Source organism: Callithrix jacchus, chromosome 3 (assembly GCF_049354715.1).
Source record: "Callithrix jacchus isolate 240 chromosome 3, calJac240_pri, whole genome shotgun sequence".
Lineage (NCBI taxonomy): Eukaryota > Metazoa > Chordata > Mammalia > Primates > Cebidae > Callithrix > Callithrix jacchus.
Window position 1 is genome coordinate 178,257,485 of NC_133504.1, and position 24,102 is coordinate 178,281,586.

The 24,102-nt window shown below is 36.5% G+C and overlaps 2 protein-coding genes and 1 long non-coding RNA gene across 8 annotated transcripts in view; 2 read left to right on the forward strand and 1 right to left on the reverse strand.

The window, feature by feature from the left end:
* FBXL5 (F-box and leucine rich repeat protein 5) overlaps positions 1 to 15,687 on the forward strand; it is a 40,807-nt gene extending 25,120 nt beyond the window's left edge. The window contains exons 9-11 of the mRNA XM_002745967.6: positions 662 to 1,387; positions 8,083 to 8,231; positions 14,894 to 15,687. Coding sequence (XP_002746013.4) covers positions 662 to 1,387; positions 8,083 to 8,231; positions 14,894 to 14,970 — 952 coding nt within the window. The 3' untranslated portion in view covers positions 14,971 to 15,687. The remainder of the gene's footprint in view (positions 1 to 661; positions 1,388 to 8,082; positions 8,232 to 14,893) is intronic.
* Positions 15,688 to 18,057: 2,370 nt separating this feature from the next.
* The window catches only part of LOC103792105 (uncharacterized), a 54,324-nt gene continuing 48,279 nt past the window's right edge, over positions 18,058 to 24,102 (forward strand). The window contains exons 1-3 of the long non-coding RNA XR_013533187.1: positions 18,058 to 18,190; positions 20,247 to 20,366; positions 23,907 to 23,990. This is a non-coding gene — a long non-coding RNA (uncharacterized LOC103792105). The remainder of the gene's footprint in view (positions 18,191 to 20,246; positions 20,367 to 23,906; positions 23,991 to 24,102) is intronic.
* Positions 19,607 to 24,102, reverse strand: part of CC2D2A (coiled-coil and C2 domain containing 2A) — a 150,190-nt gene continuing 145,694 nt past the window's right edge. For 4 of the 6 annotated variants that reach the window (XM_002745968.7, XM_008993577.5, XM_078367481.1 and 1 more), the window contains 3 exons: positions 23,621 to 23,679; positions 21,431 to 21,608; positions 19,607 to 19,915 (listed from right to left, as the gene is read on the reverse strand). In XM_002745968.7, the coding sequence (XP_002746014.3) occupies positions 19,727 to 19,915; positions 21,431 to 21,608; positions 23,621 to 23,679 (426 nt within the window). In that variant the 3' untranslated portion in view covers positions 19,607 to 19,726. Of the gene's footprint in view, positions 19,916 to 21,430; positions 21,652 to 23,620; positions 23,680 to 24,102 lie in introns of all 6 variants that reach the window. The other 2 variants (XR_013533186.1, XR_013533185.1) reach the window with 1 other exon arrangement.

A 24,102-nucleotide genomic window follows, 5' to 3' on the forward strand; every position in this document is an offset into this window, starting at 1 on the left:
TCTTGCTGTGCAACCGTGTAGATTGGTATTATATGTTTTTAAGAAGTTTTAGTTTTAGTTGGGCTCTAAGTGCCCAACTTGGCAAAGTTCCCTCTTAGATTCTTCACAGTTACTCTGAAATAGTATCACTTTCTTCAAGCCATATTCTTCCCAGAATATGTCTCCTTCACCAACAGCTCTCTGTGTTCTTGCTCACTCCCTCTTTCCCATGCAACCATTTATATCAGCACCATCTTACCCTGTTTCAGAGGAAGAGGTATACTCTTCTCTGTCTAAAGCTAATGCTCCATAAATTCCTACAGCTTGTTTCTTCTGGATTTTCCTCATTAACCATTATTTATTATTTTCCTTCTTTCATGTGTTTACAGCCTTACTTCTGCTGATTACTTTTAGGATAATAAACTTAAGTGTTCCCATTCTTACCCTTCTCACATCCTATCCCTTCTGTTAGGTTAGGAATACTTTGATTTCCTAGTTACCCTCATTGAATGTTTGTATCCCTAGCACCAAGAATAGTGCATTAACAATAGATATTCAGTAAATACTTAAGTGATCATATTAGATGTAAAATCTTTCTTCTAGTTTTTATCTATATACATATAGTTAAATGCTTTTGAAAAATTTAACAATATCCATTAATAGTCTTGTCTTTTAATTGTAGCTGGTCTTGGCTTGGTTGCTGCCAGAGTCTTCGGCATCTTGATCTGTCTGGTTGTGAGAAAATCACAGATGTAGCCCTAGAGAAGATTTCCAGAGCTCTTGGAATTCTGACATCTCATCAGAGTGGTTTTTTGAAAACATCTATGAGCAAAATTACTTCAACTACATGGAAAAATAAAGACATTACCATGCAGTCCACGAAGCAGTTTACCTGTTTGCATGATTTAAATAACAAGGGCATTGGAGAAGAAATAGATAATGAACACCCCTGGTCTAAACCTGTTTCTTCTGAGAATTTTACTTCTCCTTATGTGTGGATGTTGGATGCTGAAGATTTGGCTGATATTGAAGATGCTGTGGAATGGAGACATAGAAATGTTGAAAGTCTTTGTGTAATGGAAACAGCATCCAACTTTAGTTGTTCCACCTCTTGTTGTTATAATAAGGATATTGTTGGACTAAGGACTAGTGTCTGTTGGCAGCAACATTGTGCTTCTCCAGCCTTTGCATATTGTGGTCACTCATTTTGTTGTACAGGAACAGCTTTAAGAACTATGTCAGCACTCCCAGAGTCTTCTGCAATGTGTAGAAAAGCATCAAGGACTAGATTGCCTAGGGAAAAAGACTTAATTTACTTTGGGAGTGAAAAATCTGATCAAGAGACTGGCCGTGTACTTCTGTTTCTCAGTTTATCTGGATGTTATCAGATCACAGACCATGGTCTCAGGTGAGTTGTCAGTTCCAGAATATTAAGAAATAAACGTAGTATAATTTCCAATTGGAATATAAAAATTTTGTCTGGGTATGGTGGCTCACGCTTGTAATCCCAGCACTTTGGGAGGCTGAGGTGGGCAGATCATGAGGTCAGGAGTTCGAGACCAGCGTGGCCAACACAGTGAAACCCTGTCTCTACTAAAAATACAAAAATTGGCTGGGCATAATGATGGGCACCTGTAGTCTCAGCTACTTGGGAGGCTGAGGTCAGAGAATTGCCTGAATCCAGGAGTTAGAGGTTGCAGTAAGCCAAGATCACATCACTGCACTCCAGCCTGGGTGACAGGTTGCCATTTCACTCTGATGAGTTTCTTTTGCTGTGCAGAAGCTCTTAAGTTTAGTTAGATCCCATTTGTCTATTTTGGCTTTTGTTGCCATTGCTTTTGGTGTTTTAGTCATGAAGTCCTTGTCTATGCCTATGTCCTGAATAGTATTGCCTAGGTTTTCTTCTAGGGTTTTTATGGTTTTAGGTCTTACGTTTAAATGTTTAATCCATCTGGAGTTAATTTTTGTATAAGGTGCAAGGAAGGGATCCAGTTTCAGCTTTCTGCATATGGCTTGCCAGTTTTTCCAACACCATTTATTAAATAGGGCATCCTTTTCCCATTGCTTGTTTTTGTCAAAGATCAAATGGTTGTAGATGTGTGGCGTTATTTCTGAGGCCTCTGTTCTCTTCCATTGGTCTATATAACTGTTTTGGTACCAGTACCATGCTGTTTTGATTATTTCTGAGGCCTCTGTTCTGTTTCATTGGTCTATATCTCTGTTTTGGTACGAGTACCATGCTGTTTTGATTACTGTAGCCTTGTGGTATAGTTTGAAGTCAGGTAGCATGATGCCTCTAGCTTTGTTCTTTTTGCTTAGGATTGTCTTGGCTATGTGGGCCCTTTTTTGGTTTCAGATGACGTTTAAGGTGTTTTTTTTCCAATTTAATTACTTGGGCTGGATGTTTTAAAAAATAACCCAGAACTGACTAAAATTTTATATAATTAAAAATTTATATCAAGGGCAGTCAATTTTTTTTCTTTTTTTTCTTTCAAAAAATTTCGAAACTCTTCTAGTAAAAGGTTTTGGAAAACACTGGAGGGGAGCACACATTATTTAAAAGCAAAATTGTAAGGTTTTATTTGAATATCAAAGAGTTTCCTTCCCCACTTCCTGATAAGGCAGAGAGTTAATTTCTTAAATATGAAGAAAAGCAGAAAAAAGGTTTTTGGTTGTCACTTTGGGATATGATTTTTGATACTTTATTAACAAATTCTGATGTTATCAACATTAGAAAGAACAAAGTGGATAATGTACTGCTGTTGGGGTTGGAAATAAACTACACTTTAGGGTTTTCATGAGTAGTAATGAAGAGCTTGCATATGAATTCTTGAAAAAAAAGTTCGCATTTGAATTGAAGGAGAAATTCATTTTGGGAACACATAGGATCTGTTATATCTGTGGCTAACTTGAAAAAGTCTTGTCTGAGTGCAGATTCCCCCTAAATTAAATCTTGAGTCTTTTTAAACATTTACATTTTGTTGAGCACCTACTATAGTTCTTGCACTGTTATAATTGCTAGAGATCTAGAGTAACTAGAACAATTCTCTGCCTTCATGCAGTTTATAATCTAATGGTAGAAGTAGACAGAAAACATAGTATGAATATGTTCTGAAGAAAAGTAAAGTAGGGGTGTAAGATAAGAATACAGAGAATGCTACTTCATGTTTGATGAACCAGGAAAGGCTTCTTTGTAAAGAAGCAGACATCTTTTGAGTAGAGATAGATAGATGAAACTATGACGTTCTATGTACGTTTCCTGAAAGACTGTGGCTTCACAGAATGTGTTGGAAGTCCTTTTCAATGTTTTGAAAGAGTGTTTTGTTTTGTTTTTTTTTGAGACTGGGTCTCTGTCACCCAGGTCTTAATGCAGTGGTGCTGTCAGGGCTCACTGCAGCCTAAATTTTCTAGTTTTCCTCTCACCTCAGCAGCCCCCTTCCTTATCACTGCAAGTAGCTGGGACCACAGGCATGTGCTACCATGCCCAGATAATTTTTGTGTTTTTGGTAGAGATGGGGTTTCACCATGTTGCTTAGGCTGGTCTCAAACTCCTGGGCTCGAGCAGTCCACCTGCCTTTGCTTCCCGAAGTGCTGGGATTAGAGGCATGAGCTCCCAGATCTGGCCCTGTTTTGGCAGCATTTGAGAAAGGTTGATGATAATTATTTTTTAAATGTTTAGTAAAATTCATCAGTGAAACTATTTTGTTTTGGTCTCTTTGTTGAGAGGGTTTTGATTCACCTTGTTATAAGGCAATTCAGATTTTGTTTCTTGTTGATCCGTTTGGGTATTTCTTGAGTTTCTGGATTGTGAGTACTATCTTTTAATTATTTTCATCATTATTATATTTAGTGTCATATGTTGCCTGGGCTGCCTTCAGACTCTAGGCACAAGCAGTCCTCCCACGTCAGCCTCTTAAGGTATAGTTGGGACTACAGGCACGTATCACCATGCTGGCTTCTTACTATCTTTTTTATTTCCATTAAATTAATGGTAATGTCCTTTATTTCATTTCTGACTTTGGTAATTTGTGTCTTCTCTTTTTTTCTTAATCTAGCTAAAGGTTTGTCAATTTTGTTGAAATTCTCAAAGAACAAACTTCTAGTTTTGTTTTTCTTAATTATTTTTGTATTTGTCATTTAAAAAATCCTTGTTCTCATCTTTATTGTTTCCTCTCCTGCTACTTCTGGGTTTGGTTCACGTTTCCTTTTCTAATTCCTTGTTTTTTTTTCTTTTTTTTGAGACGGAGTCTCACTCTGTCGCCAGACTGGGGTGCAGTGGTGTGATCTCGGCTCACTGCAACCTCTGCCTCCTGGGTTCAAGCAATTCTGCCTGAGCCTCCTGAGTAGCTGGGACTACAGGCATGTACCACCATGCCCAGCTAATATTTGTATTTTTAGTAGAGATGGGGTTTCACCATGTTGGCCAGGATGGGCTCGATCTCTTGACCTCATGATCCACCCGCCTATGCCTCCCAAAGTGCTGGAATTACAGGCGTGAGCCATAAATTTCCAACTTTTTAAGTTCAGGGGTACATGTACAAAATGGGCAGATTTGTCACCTAGCTAAATGTGTGCCATGGTAGTTTGCTGCACAGAGCATCCTGTCGCTCAGGTATTAATCCCAGCATTTACTAGCTGTTCTTCATGATCCTCTCCTTCCTTCCACCCACCGCCATCTACGCACCACCCAATACGCATGCATATGTCTTTATAATAGAATGGTTTATATTTCTTTGGTTATATACCTAGAGGAATTGCTGGGTTGAATGGTATTTCTGCCCCTAGGTCTTTTGAGAAATTGCCGTACTGTCTTCCACAATGGTTGAACTGATTTACACTCCGAACAGTGTAAAAACATTCCTTTTTCTCCACAACCTTGCCAGCATCTGTTGTTGTTTGACTTTTTAATAATGCCATCCTGGGAAAGAGGCAGCTTGCCACTGCAGGCTCTGTGAGACAGCTAAAAAACTGTGAGTGCCCAAAGTGTGAAAGGGAAAATGTCCACCCCTCAACATACATCCTCACTGGGGAACCTGAAGGTCCAGATAACAGGAGAAGGATTTGACCATACCTGGAACTGAGATAAATTTAGAGATTTGGGCAAAATATAGGGTTAGAGGAAGCAGTGGGGAGATCCCTGTGGGCATTCTTGGTCCCCAGGGAAGTCATTTCTGACTTTGTCTTGCAGGGGTCCTTGGGGAGGGCTGTCACTGGAATTAGGGAAAGACCACAGGGAGAAGGAAACTTCCAGCTGAATTTTCTAACATTTTCAACTGAATGGGAAGTTTCCTGTACAGAATCTGGGAGAAGGGATGAAAGAGGAGTGCAGATATGAGCACAGAAGCCAAGGTAGGCAGAGAGGCAGGAAACTTGAAAGCCCTGCTTGCTTTCTCAACAGGAAGGCCTGTAGCCTGGGGCAACATCTCAGCCCTGCTCACCTGCTGCCTGGTTGAGGGGGATGATCTTGTTTGTGGGGCATGGTGGGAGTGAGACTTGCCTTTTGGGCTGTGTGGGAACTGAGTGAGGCCTGTCACCGCTGGCTTTCCCCCACTTCTCTGGTGACCTGTATGACACAGCAGAGATAGCCATAATCCCCCTGAGGACGTAACTCCATCAGCTTGAGAACCATACCCTAATCCACCACAGCAGCCACAGCAAGCCCTGCCTAAGGCTTGCTTCGTGGTGTTTACCCACCCTGGTAGCCAAAGACAAAGGAATCTCTTGGGAGCTCTGTGGCCCTCCCCACTTCCTGAGAAACCTGAATACTTACCCCAGGTGACCCCTGCAGTATAGCAAACTCATACTCTCCCTATACTGCAGCTGATGTTTTCTTGAAAGCGGTGCCTCCTGGCTGGAGGCCAACCAACACACTAAACAAAACTACAAACAAGGACCCTCACAGAGTGTCCACTTCATTCCCCTCCTGTCTCCACTGGAGCAGGTGCTGATACCCATGGCTGAGAGACCTGGAGACAGATCATGTACAGGACTCATTGCAGACACTCCCCACTACCAGCCTGGAGTCTGGCAGCTCTGCGGGGTGGCTAAACTCAGAAGAGAAATAACAATCACTGCAGTTTGGCTCTCAGGAAGCCCCATCCCTAGGGGAAGTGGGGAGAGCACCACATCAAGGGAGTACCCTTGTGGGACAAAAGAATCTGAATAACAGCCCTTGAGCCTTATGTCTTTCCCTCTGACATAGTCTACCCCAGTGAGAAGGAACCAGAAAAACAATTCTGGTAATATGACAAAACAAAGTTGTTTAACACCCCCAAAAGAACACACTAGCTCACCAACAGTGGATCCAAATGAAGAAATCTCTGAATTGCTAGAAAGAGGAAATTAGAAGGTCAATTATTAAACTACTCAAGGAGGCACCAGAGAAAATGAATACAAACTTAAAGAAATTTAAAAAAAAAGTTACAGCATACGGATGGAAAAATCTCCAGAGAAATTTATAGCATAAATAAAAAACAGTATCAACTTCTGGAAATGAAGGATACACTTGAAGAAATGCAAAATACACTGGAAAGTCTCAGCAATAGAATTGAGCAAACGAACTTCAGAGCTTGAAGACAAAGCTTTCAAATTAAGCCAATCTGACCAAATAAGTAAATAAGTAAATAAATAAATAAGAAAAGCTTCCAAGAATGTTGGGATTTTGTTAAGTGACAAAACCTAAGAATAATTGCTGTTTTCAAGGAAGAAGAGAATTCTAAAAGTTTGGAAAACATATTTGAGAGAATAATCAAGGAAAACTTATCTGGCCTGCTTAGATATCTAGACATCCAAATACAAGAAGCCGCCTTTTAATTTTATCCTATTTATGTAAATATTGCTTTTATTCGAATAATTGCTGTTTTCAAGGAAGAAGAGAATTCTAAAAGTTTGGAAAACATATTTGAGAGAATAATCAAGGAAAACTTATCTGGCCTGCTTAGATATCTAGACATCCAAATACAAGAAGCCACCTTTTAATTTTATCCTATTTATGTAAATATTGCTTTTATTCTTCTAGTATGTGCCATTAGGTTTTATTTTTTATTGAAATGTAATTCACATATCATAAAATTTATTTTATACACTTCAGTGATTTTTAGTATATTTACAAGGTTGTTCAACCATTCACCACAGACTAATTCAAAACATTTTCATCATTCCAAAAAGAACCCCATACTTACTAGCAGTCACTTCTCATTACCCTTTTCCCCAGCATTTGATAACCATGATTTGGCTCTGTGTCTCTGTGGATTTACCTGTTCTGGAATGGTAATATTAATGGAATCATTCAATATGTGACCTTTTATATCAGGCTTTTAAAAATTAGATTTATGTTTTCAAGGTTTATGTACGTTATACTATGTGTCAGTACTTTGCGACTGCAGAATATTTTGTATGTTATACTATGTGTCAGTACTTTGCAACTGCAGAATATTTGGTATGTTATACTATGTGTCAGTACTTTGTGGCTGCAGAATATTTTGTATGTTATACTATGTGTCAGTACTTTGTGGCTGCAGAGTATTTAATTGTATCAGTAAGCCACATTTTATTTATCCATTTATTAATTAATGAACATTTGGGTTGTTCCCACTTTCTAACTGTTATGAATAATGCTACTGTGAACATTCATGTGCAAGTTTTTGTGTAAATGTGGTTTTAATTGTGTTGGGTATATACCTAGGACAGGAATTGCTGGATCATATGCCAGGTGTATCTATAATTTGTTTAGAAACTGCCCAGCTGGTCATTAAATTTTAAGCTTCAGTAATTTTCTTGATAATTTTTACTTACACAGTCTGGCAGGGGAATGAACATTACAACTCCAGGGTTGAGTACTTGCTCTAAAAATTGAGTTACCATGATGTTTTTATAAAGAAGAGTTTTATAGATTTTTTTAATTGAATGTAAGGAAAAATATAGAATATTTTCTGAGTTAAATGTATTTCTGCCTAAGGATGAGGTTATCACTGTTTTACAGAAATTCTGAAATTTTCTCATTACCATATTGAAAAGTATGGAAAATAGTGGTTCAGTGGCCCATAGGAATCCAAACGTCTTATAGATTAATATCTTCAAATTGTCAAATTATTTTTCTTGCAGGGTTTTGACTCTGGGAGGAGGGCTGCCTTATTTGGAGCACCTTAATCTCTCTGGTTGTCTTACTATAACTGGTGCAGGCCTGCAGGATTTGGTTTCAGCATGTCCTTCTCTGAACGATGAATACTTTTACTACTGTGACAACATTAACGGTAATGCTTTTTAACAATGCGATTATTTTGAAGGAATTAATTTAACATTTTTTAGCAGTTCTAATAATTTTTCCATTTAGTTTTCTAGATTTCTAATTACCATACTGTCTTAATTTCAGATTTAGTTAAACTTCATAAAATTTTAAAATTATATTTTCATTAATTAACATCTTGAAAGGTAAGTTTTTCTTGCAGATGTATATTCTAAATAGCCATTGTGTCAGATTTTTGAGGCATGTAATAGTGTAATAAAAAATGGTAAGTTAATAGAAATACTAAAATTCTTATTAAAAATTTTGAGTATTCCTCTAGAGTTTCGTAGCACTCATTAAGAATTTAGAACTATTGATGTTCTAGATACACTGACTTCTTAGACTCATTTTTCTTGTAAGACAGCTTTATCAAATATAGAAAAATGACGACTTTGGTAATGTGGACTTACAGAGTTTCTGGATCTAATGTCAAATAAATCTTACTGAAGATTGAGGGGTAAGGGTAGTAGATACTAGATAGTATTGAGAAGAGGCTGAAATGCTCAAGACATGACTATAATTTCTACAGTATTTTAGAAATTCATTCCTGAACCTACTTTGAAAAATTACAAGAAATATTTCTTGATTTTTTTTTTTTAACATATTCTACCCTACAGCGGGCTTATTGAACATTCTTTTTCAAAGTAGATTCAGTGCCTTTTTGCACATTTGATAGTCACTGGTAGAGACTGAATTTCCCGGAAGCATAAATAGCTGCTCTTCTGTTAATAGTAAGCAAATCAACCTCCTGTATTTATAACTGGAGAAAATTTTAGATGGCCCAGACCACTATGTATCTGTTTTTTTTATATTATGTCCTATTGTGTTTGAGTGCCCAGTTCACCTTAAGATGACAGGAAGATCAACAGAATTCTTCTCAGGCAGAACAATTGACAGGAATCAGGAAGACTAGAGGGAGTAATGACATACCAGAAAGTAGAGAAATTAACAAATAAAATAGAGAAATGAACAAATCTGCTGTATCTCAGATTAGATTTTCCTTGAAATATGTAAGATGAAACAGGAGATTGCAGCCTTCTTATTTCTGGAATCACATCATTATGCAGGAGATGACCTCTCATGTTCTTGATATATCAACACTATGTTGGACATTTCTTTATTCTCTGTTGCCTTCTGAGTATAATCAAGGAAGGGCGAAAGTGAATGTCATCATAGTTAGTGAAAGTGAATGTCATCGTAGTTGCAACATGCTAAGCCTATGAAAACAAAATGTGATTGATGCAGTGAAGCAGTTAGTTTTGTCGATGCAGTGGATTTGAGAAGGGAGTTTTGTTTTGTTAGCATAAACTTATTTCATTGTAGTTCCTGAGGCTTACAGGATGTATTATCAAGTGTTATTAATAAGCAATTTTTATAAGAAAATTGTATTTGTATGTTACACTTGACTTTTTCATATTGATTTCAACGTAGGTTATGCTTGCGAATAAATCTTACAATCAAGTTCATTATATTTATATTTGGGTAGAGGAAGGGGACTGGGTGCCTCCTTGTTTTGCAATTGTGTGTTTTTAAACTGAAATAATTTAGGTGATGGGATAATATTAAATACTTAAAATCTTTTGCACTTTGTCCTTATGAATTTCCTCTAAACTGGTTTTGAATATATAGTTTCAGAGGAACTATTATATTCTTTTTGTTGAATGTAAACGTTTTTTGGATAAATGATTGATTTTTTTAAGTAAATGAATTGTAATCAAGATATCTGACTTTGAAAGATTTGAAAGGAAATTGCAGTGCTTGTATCATCCAATATTAACTCTCCTTTTATGGCTTATTGAAGCATGATTTGGGGTAATGGAAAGCCTTTAAAATTTACAGGGTGACTTGTTATGTAACTTGGTGTCTCACAGTTCCACATTGGTTGTTCTTAAAGCAATTCTCTGTTACAGACTTTTCCTTAAAAGTATATATGGACAACCTAGAAAGTGTTAGATTGAGGTTGTGTTTTATCTAGTTTTGCAAGATGACACTTGATCCAGTATCTTTCAAAACAGTTCAGCTTGTACAGTAGATATTTAGTGAAAGCTCAGGGGCCTCCTTGTTACTATTTTTATTATTTCTGAAAGTAGTCATGTGTTTGTTTAGGTTTGGTTTTTTTTGGTCTTTTTTTTGAGATGGAGTCTCGTTCTGTTACCCAGGCTGGAGTGCAAGGGTGCAATCTTGGCTTACCACAATGCACACCACCCGGGTTCAAGCGATTCTCCTGCCTCAGCCTGCTGAGTACCTGGAATTACAGGCACGTGGCACCACGCCTGGCGAATTTTTATAGTTTTAATACAGACAGGGTTTCACCATGCCATTAGTGTGGTCTCGAACTCCTGACCTTGTGATCTGCTTACCTCGGCCTCCCAAAGTGCTGGGATTACAGACATTTGCTATCGTATTTAATATGTGATGTTAGAGCAATGGAGAAGTGTATTTAGGTGAAAATTATATTTCAAATATTTGAAAGTAACATTTAAAAATAATACTTTTTAAAAGAAAATCTGTATAGTTAACTATCAGGTTACTAAATATAAAAAAAAGTAAATACTGGTAAACATTAGTCATTAAATAATACGTGATAAGTAAAGCAGAATGATCTATTTTCTAATCATTAGCAGAGATTTTGGAGAAGATAAATTAGTTATCATATATTTAAACAGTGACTGCCTTCAGCAAGACACTGTACGTAAAGTATCTTGATATAAAATGCAAATTTAGATTATTCTGAATGATTCTTAGGACTTTTACATTTATTTGATTGATAAGATTTGAATATAACATTGAAAAAATTCTTTAACATTTAAGATGTGTTAAATGGAATGACAGAGTTTTAGTGCTGTGAAGAACATTTGAACAATGATAGAAAATAAATTTTTTACTGATTTGCATTTCAATGTATGTATAATTTATAAACGAAGATAGATTAGCTCATAGTTTTGGAGGTGACACAGTCTCAGATGATATGCTCTTTTATGTTTCTAATTTAAGTTAAAGAGGAATAAAGGTAAGTGAAGGTAAGTGCAGATATACAGCATAAGTAATATACTTAGAACCCAGTAAAAACAAGTTATTTAATAATAAAAATCTGGAGAAATAATAGCTAACCTTATACTTCCTTTCATCTAATACTTAAAAATGCTTTCTTATAAGATTATTCTTTACCATGCATTTAAATATTTTAATGATCATTCAATTATGTTTTTCTGTTTTCTTTATTATTCCTTAATATAATTTAGCATTCATATATCTTAACCATTTGGGTTCTTTATCCTACGTTGAGATGGAAGTTTGCTGGTGATAAGTCAAATATTTAAAGGGAACTACCTTGTTAATTGTCTGTGTTTATTAACGTGTAGCTGTCTACCTGAGATACTAGGCAATCCGTCATATCTAAGTCGTATTTCTTTTTAATGCTCCCTCACTTTTCTGTTGTCATTTATTCTGTTATCTATTTATTCTCTTTTCTGAACAGTCCTTCTATGTTACTTAAGGATTTTATTGTTAATGTTGCTTATACTTCCCATGCTTTGAAAAGTGCTAGTCTCCTGTTTTCTACAATGTGAAAACTGAATTTAAAACAGTGCTTGTCTTCATTTTTGTTTTGGCTCAGGCTTTCAGGAGATCCTTTTAATGGATGCTGTCACTTTCATAATTATTGGGATCAGACACCAGTAACTGCTTCATTATTAACCATATGATAGGATTATAGTTTTCAGTCATTTAATATTACAGTTACTGATTAAGTTCCTATAGGGTTCTTTAGACAGATTCTTTCAAATTTGAAAACAATATATTAATTCTCTCTTTACTCTGTACACTTAAAATCTCACTGAAACTCAATTCTAGTGAACTTAGAATGTATTCAGAGTTCTTGCTTATATTGATGTAAAATGTTCCTACTCAGTGAGTGGGCACATTTTATATCAGTATAAACAAGAACTTCGTTTTGTGATAAATGATATACTGACAGTAGGATTGTGCTTTTTACCTAATACAGAGTAAAGACTTCTTTCCTACATTTCTTCCCCCATTATCTCTCCCACCATTCTTTAGACTTCAAGAGCAAAATAACCCAGGTAGCTAGGGTGGAAACTGAGCATGTGGACCCTATATCTTTTTGTCTGAATCTCTAGAATAGCTTTCTGTTTGTTCCTTTGAGTTTCCCTTTTACTTTATCCTTTGAAAACCAGTTGTCTACTTCACTTCCATTGCTTCCAGACATGGCATATGATTTTTCTTAGGCTGCTGTTGAAATTTAGCATAATATTTCTCCTTTACCTTTCTGTCCTTTTGAAAAATAGGAATATAATAAGTCCTCAGTGTTGTCGATATGTCGTTGGAGACTGACTTTAAAGAAAACAACATACAGGAAATCCTCAAATAGTGTCATTTCATTTTAATGATGAAAACAAAACAGCTAGTTTTATTATACATTATTTTGCTTAGCGTCACAGTTTCTAAGAACCTATCGATGTTAAGTGAGGACTTGTGATATAGATGTTTTGAAGTATTTGAGGGAGTTGCAGTTTGGAAAAATTATATGAGAGTCTTTACGTCTCTTCTTATTTCTTTTAAACAATTTAGAATGGAATTTTAATCTGATAAAATGATAATCAGATCCATTTTGGCAAAGCCCAATGAATCAGGCATTTCATTATGGACTAAGGATCAGAGCAGGGGAATGGCGTGAGGTAGGGCTTGTGTCTTGAGGAGAGGCACTATGTGATTGGTAGACAAAACAGTGAGCAGGGTAAGGAGTGAGGAAAGACAAGCTAAGAAGGAGACACTGGGTGGTGCACAGTCGGTAAAGCTGGCAATATATTCAAAGGAAAAACTTGGTGAAAGATTGGCAGTGGGAGAAAGATTTCAGATCATAGGGCTCCTTATCAGGGCATTTTTAATAAGTACTCAATATATACTAAAACATTTTATCTTGCGTTTGTAGTTAAGATTAATGTTTATTTTATTTTAAGGGAAAATAATCTTAATAAAATGCTGCTGCATGAATTTTAAGTATTTGACATATTTAACTTTTCATTTAAAGACCAGAAGAGATTGTTATTTTGATTAGATGAAAATTAGCTTTAGTAATTCAACTTTATATTTAAAATAATTTTAAACTTCTTGCTATGGAGAAATTTAAACATATAAACAGTATAATATAATGAATCCTTTGTACCATCAGCTTCAGCAGTTATTAACCTGTGGCTAGTCTCATTTCAGCTATATCATTGCCCATTCCCGTACTGGTTCCCCTATTAAGCTAATCACAGATGTCATATCAACTTAAATATGACTGAAAGCATAAGCTATTGTAATTCCACATATTTGTGTAATGTTACAGTTTCTTTCCTTAAAGATATGTTACCATTTCTGTAATACATGAACACTATACTTTAATGAGTATAGGTCTTAAGAAATTTGCCCTTTGGATTTTGTATGTGCCACTTGGGGAATATAAGGAAAAGTTAAATTTCTGGAAATCAATGTGTTCTGTGTGTTTAGTTGCAAGTAATTATTATGGTAGTATTAGCCTAGTTGCTTTTCTTTTTCCTTATTTTTTTGTAAATAAATGCTATTTTAGAAGACAAAAGTAGATTTAAAATGTGTTTCTGAGTTAAACTAGATATCAGCCCAGAATACTGTGATTTTTCAATTATAATCCATTTGATATATTCTGCAGCAAAATTATATTTTATGTAGTTTTCATTTTATACTGTCCTTTTTATCACAGTTACAAGTATTTTGGTTGTTCTAGTTGATATGTAAAGAACTGATTAACTGCTCTTTATTTGTTCATGATTCAGACATACTGAAAGACTTCAATATACTTGAAACAGTCTTTTCCACTTTTGCCTGCTTTTATGAAAATATCATTCATTCAAAGTACTTAACATTTGAATATGCACTATGAAACCTCTTCTTTGATATTTTCTAATTCTTAGCTATGTTCCCTAATGGATCTTTTATTTAGTGCCTGGGTAGCATAGTGTGACTGGGATAAAATGTCGGTTATTCCACATATGTTTTATTATTTTTTGTAAGTGAATGATAATTTTTACTGTCTTAAAGTTTAATTGATCACTCATTATATATTTAATTTTGGAAAATAATTTTATATAATCCTACTATATATAGATTTTTTTGGGCTACAAATATTAAATAAAAATATGGCCAATATATTAAGTCTATGTTTATATAGTTTATTTTTCTTCAAAATTTGAATATAATGTTATTTAGCTAATCAATTGCAGTTAGGGCTGTTTTTCCCTTCATTTCTAGGGGGATTTTCAGATTATAAGAATCTATTTTTAAGTTAGCTTTGCAGTCTTGTTTCTGTGGATTGTCTCCGTTCAGTTTTGGGTTTTTATATTGTAAAGTTGTTGCTAAAACATAATTTTTTCCCTTCTTCCACTTACCTTTTGGACCGTGAACGATATATTAATTAAAGTCAACCTGCTATTGGTGATTTTTGTGTCTGAATAGTTTTTTATACACTCACTTCCATGATATAAATGTACTGCTAGTAAAACCATTGAATGTTTTAGCTCCTTCATAAGCAAAAATTATTTTTATGTGATCTCTAAGAAATTCCTCCTTTCACATTTTTCTGTTTTCATACAGGTCCTCATGCTGATACCGCCAGTGGATGCCAGAATTTGCAGTGTGGTTTTCGAGCCTGCTGCCGCTCTGGCGAATGACCCTTGACTTCTGACCTTTGTCTACTTCATTTAGCTGAGCAGGCTTCCTTTCATGCACTTTACTCATAGCACATTCTTGTGTTAACCATCCCTTTTTGAGCGTGACTTGTTTTGGTCCCATTTCTTACAACCTCAGAAATCTTAATTTACTAGTGAATTGTAATGTTGTTTCTCTTGCAAATTATACTTTTGTTTTAGAAAGGGATTTGGTCTTTTCAGATGGGTGAGAACAGTCTTATCATATTTCTTTTAAATGAAATGCTTTAAAGAATGTTGCTAATACCATGTCATTTAAAGTATTTCATAGATTATTTTAGGTTTTAAAATCCGTGGGGGTTATTGGTTCTCTTTATACATTAACACTGTACCAAGCTTTGCAGATCTTTTTGGACATACATGTCTGAAGACTTATTTTCAAAGATAGCACATTTTGGAAACTAATCTCTTTTCCATATAAATTTCCTTTTATTTGAACAGTTCTCAGAAGGCCAATTCAAACAAACCCACATTTAAGATTCTTTAGGATTATAGAAAAACTAGCTTCTGGGTGTTAGCTCAGTGAGCTAGGAAAGCACCAATCCATAATTATTTTCTTTAAGGATACCTTGTTCTCACCACTGTCCCTATATCGTCAAATTTGGGAGAGATTTTTAAAAATACCACAATCATTTGAAGAAATGTATAAATAAAATCTACTTTGAGGACTTTACCAAGTAATACTGTTGTGCTGTGATTTTTATTATAAATCTCAATCCAGGTTTACTTTAGAATAGAATAGGACTAAATAATTTGTTTTGAGCTCCCATGAACTCATTATCTTGGCAAATAGTTTTAGACAGATACTGAATTTTGTTGAGCTGAATTTTCTTTTTCAAATTATTCAGTAGTCAAAATTTGCTTCACTTTATTGCACTTCGCAGATAATGCTTTTTTTTTTTTTTTTTTATACAAATTGAACATTTACGGCAACTGTGTGTCGAGCCAGTCTATTGGTACCATGTTTCGTTCCATGGCACCAATAGACTGGCTCCCTTCATGTCTCATACATTTTAATAATTCTTGGAGTAATTCATACTTTTTCACTATTATTACATCTGTTATGGTGATCTGTGATCAATGATTGTTGTTACTATTGGAATGCCATGAACTTGGGCCCTAATCAGGCAGTGAACTTAGTTGATAAATATTATGTATGTTCTGATTGCTCCACTTACCAATTGTTCCCGTCTCTCCTCAGACCTTCCTATTTCTAGAGACACAACAATATTGAAATTAGGCCCCAGTTAATAACCTTGTGGTGGTCTTTAAGTGTTGAAGTGAAAGGAAGAGGCATGTCTCTCACTTTATTTATTTATTTAGTTTTTGAGCTGGAGTTTTACTCTTGTTGCTCAGGCTGGAGCGCAGTGGCACGATCTCAGCTCACTGCAACCTCTGCCTCCCAGGTTCAAGTGATTCTCCTGCCTCAGCCTCTCAAGTAGCTGGGATTACAGCCATGTGCCACTACGCCTGGCTAATTTTGTATTTCTGTAGAGATGGGGTTTCTCCATGTTGGTCAAGCTGGTCTTGAACTCCCGACCTCAGGTGATCCTCCCGCCTCATCCTCCCAAAGTGCAGGCATTACAGGTGTGAGCACCGTGCCCGGCATTTCTCTTACTTTAAATCAAAAGCTAGAAATGATTAGGCTTAGTGAGCAGGACACGTCAAAAACTTAGATAGGCCCATATCTATGCTTCTTGTGCCATATAGCCAAGTTGTGAATGCAATGGGAAAGTTCTTGAAGGAAATTAAAAGTGCTATTCCAGTGAACACCCAATGATAAGAAAGTGAAACAGCTTTATTGCTGATAGGAAGAAAGTTTTAGTGGTCTGGATAGATGAAAAATTCATAGCCATGAAATTCCCTTAAGCCAAAGCCTAATTCAGAGTAAGACCCTAACTTTCTTGAATTCTATGAAGGCTGAGAGGTGTGAGGAAGCTTCAGAAAAGTTTCTTTTTTTTTTTTTTAAATTTTGTATTGCATTTTAGGTTTTGGGGTGCATGTGCAGAACGTGCAAGACAGTTGCATAGGTGCACACATGGCAGTGTGTTTTGCTTCCTTTCTTCCCTTCACCCACATTGTCATTTTTCCCCAGGCTATCCCTCCCCAGCTCCCCCCCCCCCCCGCTGGCCCTCCCGTTTTCCCAATAGACCCCAGTGTTTAGTACTCCCCTCCCTGTGTCCATGTGTTCTCATTTTTCATCACCCTCCTATGAGTGAGAATATGCGGTATTTCATTTTCTGTTCTTGTGTCAGTTTGCTGAGAATGATGTTCTCCAGATTCATCCATTTTGAAGCTACCAGAGGTTGATTCATGAGGTTTAAGGAAAGGAGGCATCTCTGTAACAAAAATGCAAGGTGAAATAGCAGGTGCTAATATAGAAGCTGCAGCATGTTATTCAAAAGATCTAGGTAGCTAAGGTCATTGATTTGAAAGTGGCTACACTAAAGAACAGATTTTTCAGTGTGTAGAGAAAACAGCCTTCTATTGGAAGAAGATGCCATCTAGGTGTTTCATAGCTAGAGAGGAGAAGTCAATGCCTGGCTTAAAAGGATAGGTGGACTCTTATGTTAGAGATTGATGCAGCTAGTGACTGTTGAACACTCATTTGCCATTCTGAAAAACCTAAGGCCCTTAAGAACTATGCTAAATCTACTCTGTGCTCTATAAATGGAACAGCAAAGCTAGTATAATAGCACATCTGTGTACAGCATGGTTTGCTCACCATTTTAGGCCCACTGTTGAGACCTACTGCTGAGAAAATAAGATTTCTTTCAAAATATTACTGATATTGACAAGGCTTCTGGTCACCCAAGACCTCTGATGGAGATGTACAAGGAGATTAATGTTTTCATGCCTGTTAACACAGCATCTATTCTGCAGCTCCATGTAGAATTTACTCCTTGGATCAAGAAATAATTTTGACTTTCAAGTCTTATTGAGAAATACATTTTGTAAGGCTATAGCTGCCATAGATGGTGATTTCTCTGATGGATCTGGGCAAAGTAAATTGAAAATATTCTGGAAAGGATTCAATTAGAAGGATTCACCATTCAAGATGCCATTAGGAATATTTGTGATTCATTGCAGGAGGTAAAAGTATCAACATTAACAAGAGTTTGGACGAAGTTGATTCCAACTCTCATTGGATGTCTTCGATGGGTTCCAGACTTCAGTGGAGGAGGTAATGGCAGATGTGAAAATAGTAAGAGAACTAGAATTAGAACCCAGATATGTGATTGAATTGCTGCAACCTCATGATAAAACTCAAATGGATACAGAGTTGCTTATGGATGAGCAAAGAATGTTCCTTTCTTGGTTGGGTGGGGTAGCTCACTTTTGTAATCCCAGCACTTTGGGAGGCTGAGGCATGAAGATTGCTTGTGTCCAGGAATTCAAGACCAGCCTAGACAACATAGAGTGAGACCCTGTCTCTTCAAAAAATAAACAATTAGCTGGGTCTGGTGGCATGTGCCTGTAGTCCCAGCTACTTGAGAGAGGTAGAAGGATTGCTTGAGCCTAGGAGGTTGAGGCTGCAGTGAGCCTTGATCACACCACTGCACTCTGGATGACAGAGCAAGACCCTGTCTCAAAGTTTTTGGAGATGGACATTACTCCCTGTTGAAGAGGCTGTGAACATTGTTGAGATGGAGATTTAGAATATTACATAGACTTAATTGATAAAGCAGTGGCAGAGTTTGAGAAGGATGACTCCAGTTTTGAAAGAGGTTCTGTGGGTAAGATGCTATCAGACAGCATTTCCTGCTACAGAGAAATGAAGAGTCAATCAATGCAACAAACGTCATTGTCTTATTTTAAGAAATCTCTCAGCCACCCCAACCATCAGCAACCACCAGTTGCTAATCAGCCAGCAACATCAAGGCAAGACCCTCCATCAGCAAAAATTACAACTTACTGAAGGCTCAGATAGTCATTAGCACTATTTAACAATGAAGTATTTCTAAATTAAGGTGTATACAGTTTTGAGATATGCTTTTGCACACAGTACAATATAGTATAAACATAACTTTGCACCGGGAAACCAACAAAATTGATGTGACTCATTTTATTGCAATATTTACTTTATTGCAGTGGTCTGGCACCAAGTGTACAGTATCTCCGAGGTATGACTGTACATGCAGACCTGTGGAAGATGAAGTAATCTTGCAGTCTAGTTCTTTGTGGATATTTGTTTTGCTTATTTGGAGAGGGGAGGAGGAGCAGTGATAAAAACTGGTAAACATTCAGTTCAGGCAAACTATCTTAGTGTTGTCTAAAGATGAAGGAAGAATCATCTGATGGAATAGAAATAACTCACTACTGCTTTCTATTTCAACTAACATTTGAACTAAACACAGCAAAGGAGGAGGAACTCAAAAGGCTCTAATGATGCTCTCTTTAAAGCTTTACCTTGCTCTAGTGTAAAACTTGGTAAGTTTCTCTCACTTTCATTCCATTGCTGTTAACATTTGTCCAAGTGAAAGGTAAGTACAAAGGCATAAAGGCAGGAAGTACATAATGTACCCTACTGTGGGTAGTCTCAGTTGAATTTCAGGGTCAAGTGGCAGAGACAAGGCAGACTACTAAATAAAGCACTTACTTTGCACAGTTAAAAACATGATTATTTTATTATTTGCCAATATGTTCTGATGAAATTCATATAATTTTCTCATATCCTAAGTGTAGTTTTTAGGTGATACAAAAAGTACAGTGAAAAAAATTACCTGTTACGTATAAGGGAGGCAACATAGATCCACACAGACAAAACATTTTTGGGGTATGGGTGTATGTATACCGCTAAAGCAAATTCAACATTAGGAACATCAGTATTATGTACTCCAGTACTATACACAGCGTCAATTAAAGGCTTCACTTCAGAATAAGGCATGTGAAGAGGAAATCCAGAGAACTGAAGGGAAAAAAACATTTGTAGTCATTAGTGAAGTTTGAAGATTTAATACATTTTTTCTTAAAATAAGTCTTCTGGATTTCAGTTATTGTGTTTTTCTACTCAGCTGTTTATTAGCAATACAGAAAATAGAGTTGCTTAATATCCATTTTGTTTTCCTTGCTAGCATATAGGTGTATAAGCCACCTGTTAGTCACCCCATCACTGTTCCCTTCCCTCTTTTTGATAGTACTTAGTATGCATAGTAACCCATGTAATTCCAGTGACCTAGGTACCTAAGTTAAACTAACCAATACATTTCTTTTTTCTTTTTCTTTTTTTTTTGAGACAGGTCTCACTTTGTTGTCCATGTTAGAGTACAGTGGCATGATCGTGGTTCACTGCAGCCTTGGCCTCCTGCTGGCCTCAAATGGTCCCCCAACTTTAGCCTCCTGAAAAGCTGGAATTGCAGGCAAGCACCACCATGCCTGGCTACTTTTTGTATTTTTTGTAGAGACGGGGTTTTGCCATGGTGCCCCGGTTGGTCTTGAACTCCTGGGCTCAACTGATCCACCTGCCTCAGCCTCCCAAAGTGCTGGGGTTACAGGTGTGAGCCATGGTGCCCAACAATAATTTTTGTTCCCTTGGCTACAATGATTGATCCACAGGGATGGGCAAGTGATTAAAGGGAGTCTCCGAGTGAGTCTTGGGAAATTAGGAATAATGGCACATGATATTCTCCTGCTTTGGATGTGTGTGCAGATGTAAGGTATGGAAGTGTTCCAGCATTTGCTTCCATGCGGAAACCTAGTGTCAGGATGATGCCATCATGTGGAGGGGAAGGGCAGAATGGGAAGACTTGCGGAAGAGTGGGACAGCCCTGATAGCTACCCTCTAAGCTTTATTTAAGCCAGTACATTCTCTATTGCTCAAGCCTGTTTGAGTTTTCAGATATTTGAACTAAAAATATCCTGGCTGAGAAAGTGCCTTTTAAGTTAAAGGATAAATTTTACTTAGTGAATGATCTAATTTGACCTTCACACTGTTTAGCTAACTATTAAGTCTTAGGAGCGTGCTTTCTAGGTTTTATCATCCAGTTATAGCATGTGAACATATAGCACGACCAGCAGGCAGTAGAGAGGGGTATATAATCTATTAATAACCACCTTCCTTAGCAATGAAAAACAATCAGTGTAAAACAATATCCTTAAAAAACTGCTCTAGGATGTTTTCATCTTTATGCACAGTTGAGTCTAACATGATTTAGCCAGATATTTTCATTTTATTGGATACTTAAATGTATTTCATAAAAGGTATTTTTCATGGGATATTTTTATACAAAATGGTGGTATTTTGCTATTTAGTGATTAACTATTGAGGTTTAAAACTTACAGTCACTGTTTTTAGTTTATGCTGCTTTAAATATGTACTTCTGGGAGAAACATAGGTCTTTTGATTCTGGAAATGTATTATTGGCTAATTTTCATTTTGACACAAGGAAATCCACAGTTAGTTTAGGATCCATTTGTAACATACCCTGTAGTCTCCCAGCTGTTTTAGCAGTTCTGCTCTGTGGTCATCTTCTACATCTTCTCCGTGACTTTTTTCTAACAGAGGCAAGAAATGACGCAGAGTAGAAGTACAATACCTATTCCACCGAGTCAGATGGCGTGGCCTCCAGTCCATGATTTTTTCTTTTAGTATTTTTTCAATCCTTGTCACAAAACATAAACTCATTTGTTGACACTCACTTTTCCCTTGTTAAAAAAATATATAGTGGGGATTCAGATGATTGTATAACTACATTTTTTGCTGATGGAGTTGTCATTCTCCAGGCATAATGTCTCATAATAGGCTGCCCCTGGGGATTCAAAATTAACATGAAATCCTGTCCTTCAAGGCTGTATATGAATTGACATGGGAAATAGGCCTATAAATGGAAAGTATGTTTATTCTAAGAGCCATAACAGATGCTTGAAATGTAACAGAAGGGAGCACTGAATGACTTGGGGATAGCTAGATTCAATACATGCAGCAAAAGTTTATTATTAATTTTTTTTAAAGGCAGGGTCTTGCTTTGTTGCCTAGGCTGGAGTGTAGTGGTACAATCACAGCTCACTGCAGCCTCAACCTCCTGGGCTCAAGTGATCCTCCCACCTCAGCCTCCCTGGTAGCTGGGACCACAGGTGCACACCACTATGCCTGGCTAATTTCTTTTCTTTTTTGTAGAGACAAGGTCTTGCTATGTTGCCCAGGCTGTTTTCAAACTCCTAGGCTCAAGTGATCCTCTTGCCTTGGCCTGCCAAAGTGTTGAGATTATAGGTGTGAGCCACTGTGCCTGGCCATGAACTATTTTTTGAAATGTTTTATAACTATACTCATTGATAGCATATATACAGACAGATGAATTAGACATAGGCATAAGAAGTGGGGCTTATGTTGAAAACCTCAAATATTTGTGGAGCTGTTAGTGCCTCGTGATTTATTCACATCATGAACAGTGAATTCTATTTATGATGATGGAATTTTTTTCTAAATTGCCTTAAAACTGCCTTTAAAATACCAACATCATTGAAACTTTATTTGTGATAAGTACGGGTATTGGGTTCATAGAGTGTAAAGTTTAAGCATAGAATGAAGGAAAATAGCTACCATTATTGAGCCACTTACCAGATACTGTGGTAAGTGCTTTCTGTACATTTTTATTTAATCTCAATAACCTTGTGAGGTAGAGGATATTGTCCTGTTTTTACAGATGAGGGGACAGTTTGAGGCAGGATAAGTGATTTGACCAAGGCAAAAGAGCTGGGATTCAATGGAAACCGTGCTGATTCTAAAGCCTCTTGTACATTCCCTAACTAAATGCATGGGTTTAGAGACCTAGCTAGCTTCTCATTGTTCAATAATCATAGGGACCATTTGTTTTTTGGCACTTAGCACATCTTTGTTTTGGGTTTCAAAATGGTCTGCACAAGAAAGGACGAATTGTCAAGCACTTATATTTCTCCAATATAAATGACAATATATAAATTCATCAATTAGTCAATATTAAACAAAAAGGTTGTTTGGAGATTCGTTCTAGATAGGGATCTTGAATAAGGCTTTATGGAGAAATTGAGAGTAAACTGATATTTTCTAGTAATTATGCCTCAAGAGGTGTCACACAGCTTAATACAGTAGAAACAGCACACACATCTTGAAATCAGAGAGATTGGGCTGGACTCAGAAGCACCCTGTAACACTTAAACAAGTATGTCAACCTCTCAATCTCAGTTTTCACATTGTGAAACTAGGAGAATAAGTTCTATTTTACAGGGTTATGAGAATTACAGGGACTCGTATAGTCTCTTACCTCCATGTGTTCGGTTCATAAACTAGCTGCAGTTCAATAAGCCACTAATTGGACAAAAAGGGTATATTTAAGCTGAGGATTATGATGTGCCTCAACAAGACCTATAATAACGTGATGTTAAACTCCAATCCGAGGTGAAGTCTCTATAGAAGTACGTATTACTGGTGTTCCACTCTGGTTAGTTCCACAGTGAGCTGATGCTAAAGGCTCCTTCTGAGCCATAGGATTTGGAGATCACATCTGTACTTGGAATCTATATGAATTAAAGTTAAATTGCTAAATTGTTTCACATTCATCCAGGCTGACAGTGCTTTAAAGTTTGGTATTATACTCTTAGTGACAGATTACATATGGATTTATGGATATTATGTTACCTGTCTTGTAGCTCAGCTGCAGCTGCTTTGTCTGAGCGCTGGTAAATTAGCTCTTCAGGCTATAGAAGAGAAAACCGTTCAGAAAGTCTAAAAAATCACCTACAGTTAATTTGAACAGCTGTACATCCTTTTAAAAATCTTTTAAAAAAATGAAATCTCAGATATCAAGATACAGATGATAATATAATGCATGCTGATTTACTCATGACCCACTAGAAGTAAAACATCATAATATAGTGCTGTGTAGTTCTTTCTCAATTTCATTTTTCTTCTCTCTTACCAACAGAAGTAACCATGACCTGAATTTGTTTTAGCATTCCTTCATTAAACAAGTACTGATTGCCTGCTATGTCCTAGGCACTTTTCACAGGTGAGGGGGATAGGGATTTGGCTATGAATAAAAATTCCTGTCTTCATTAATACATTAATGCAATGTGTTTATGATTTTGCTACAGATATATGTACCCCTAAAAAACATTTTA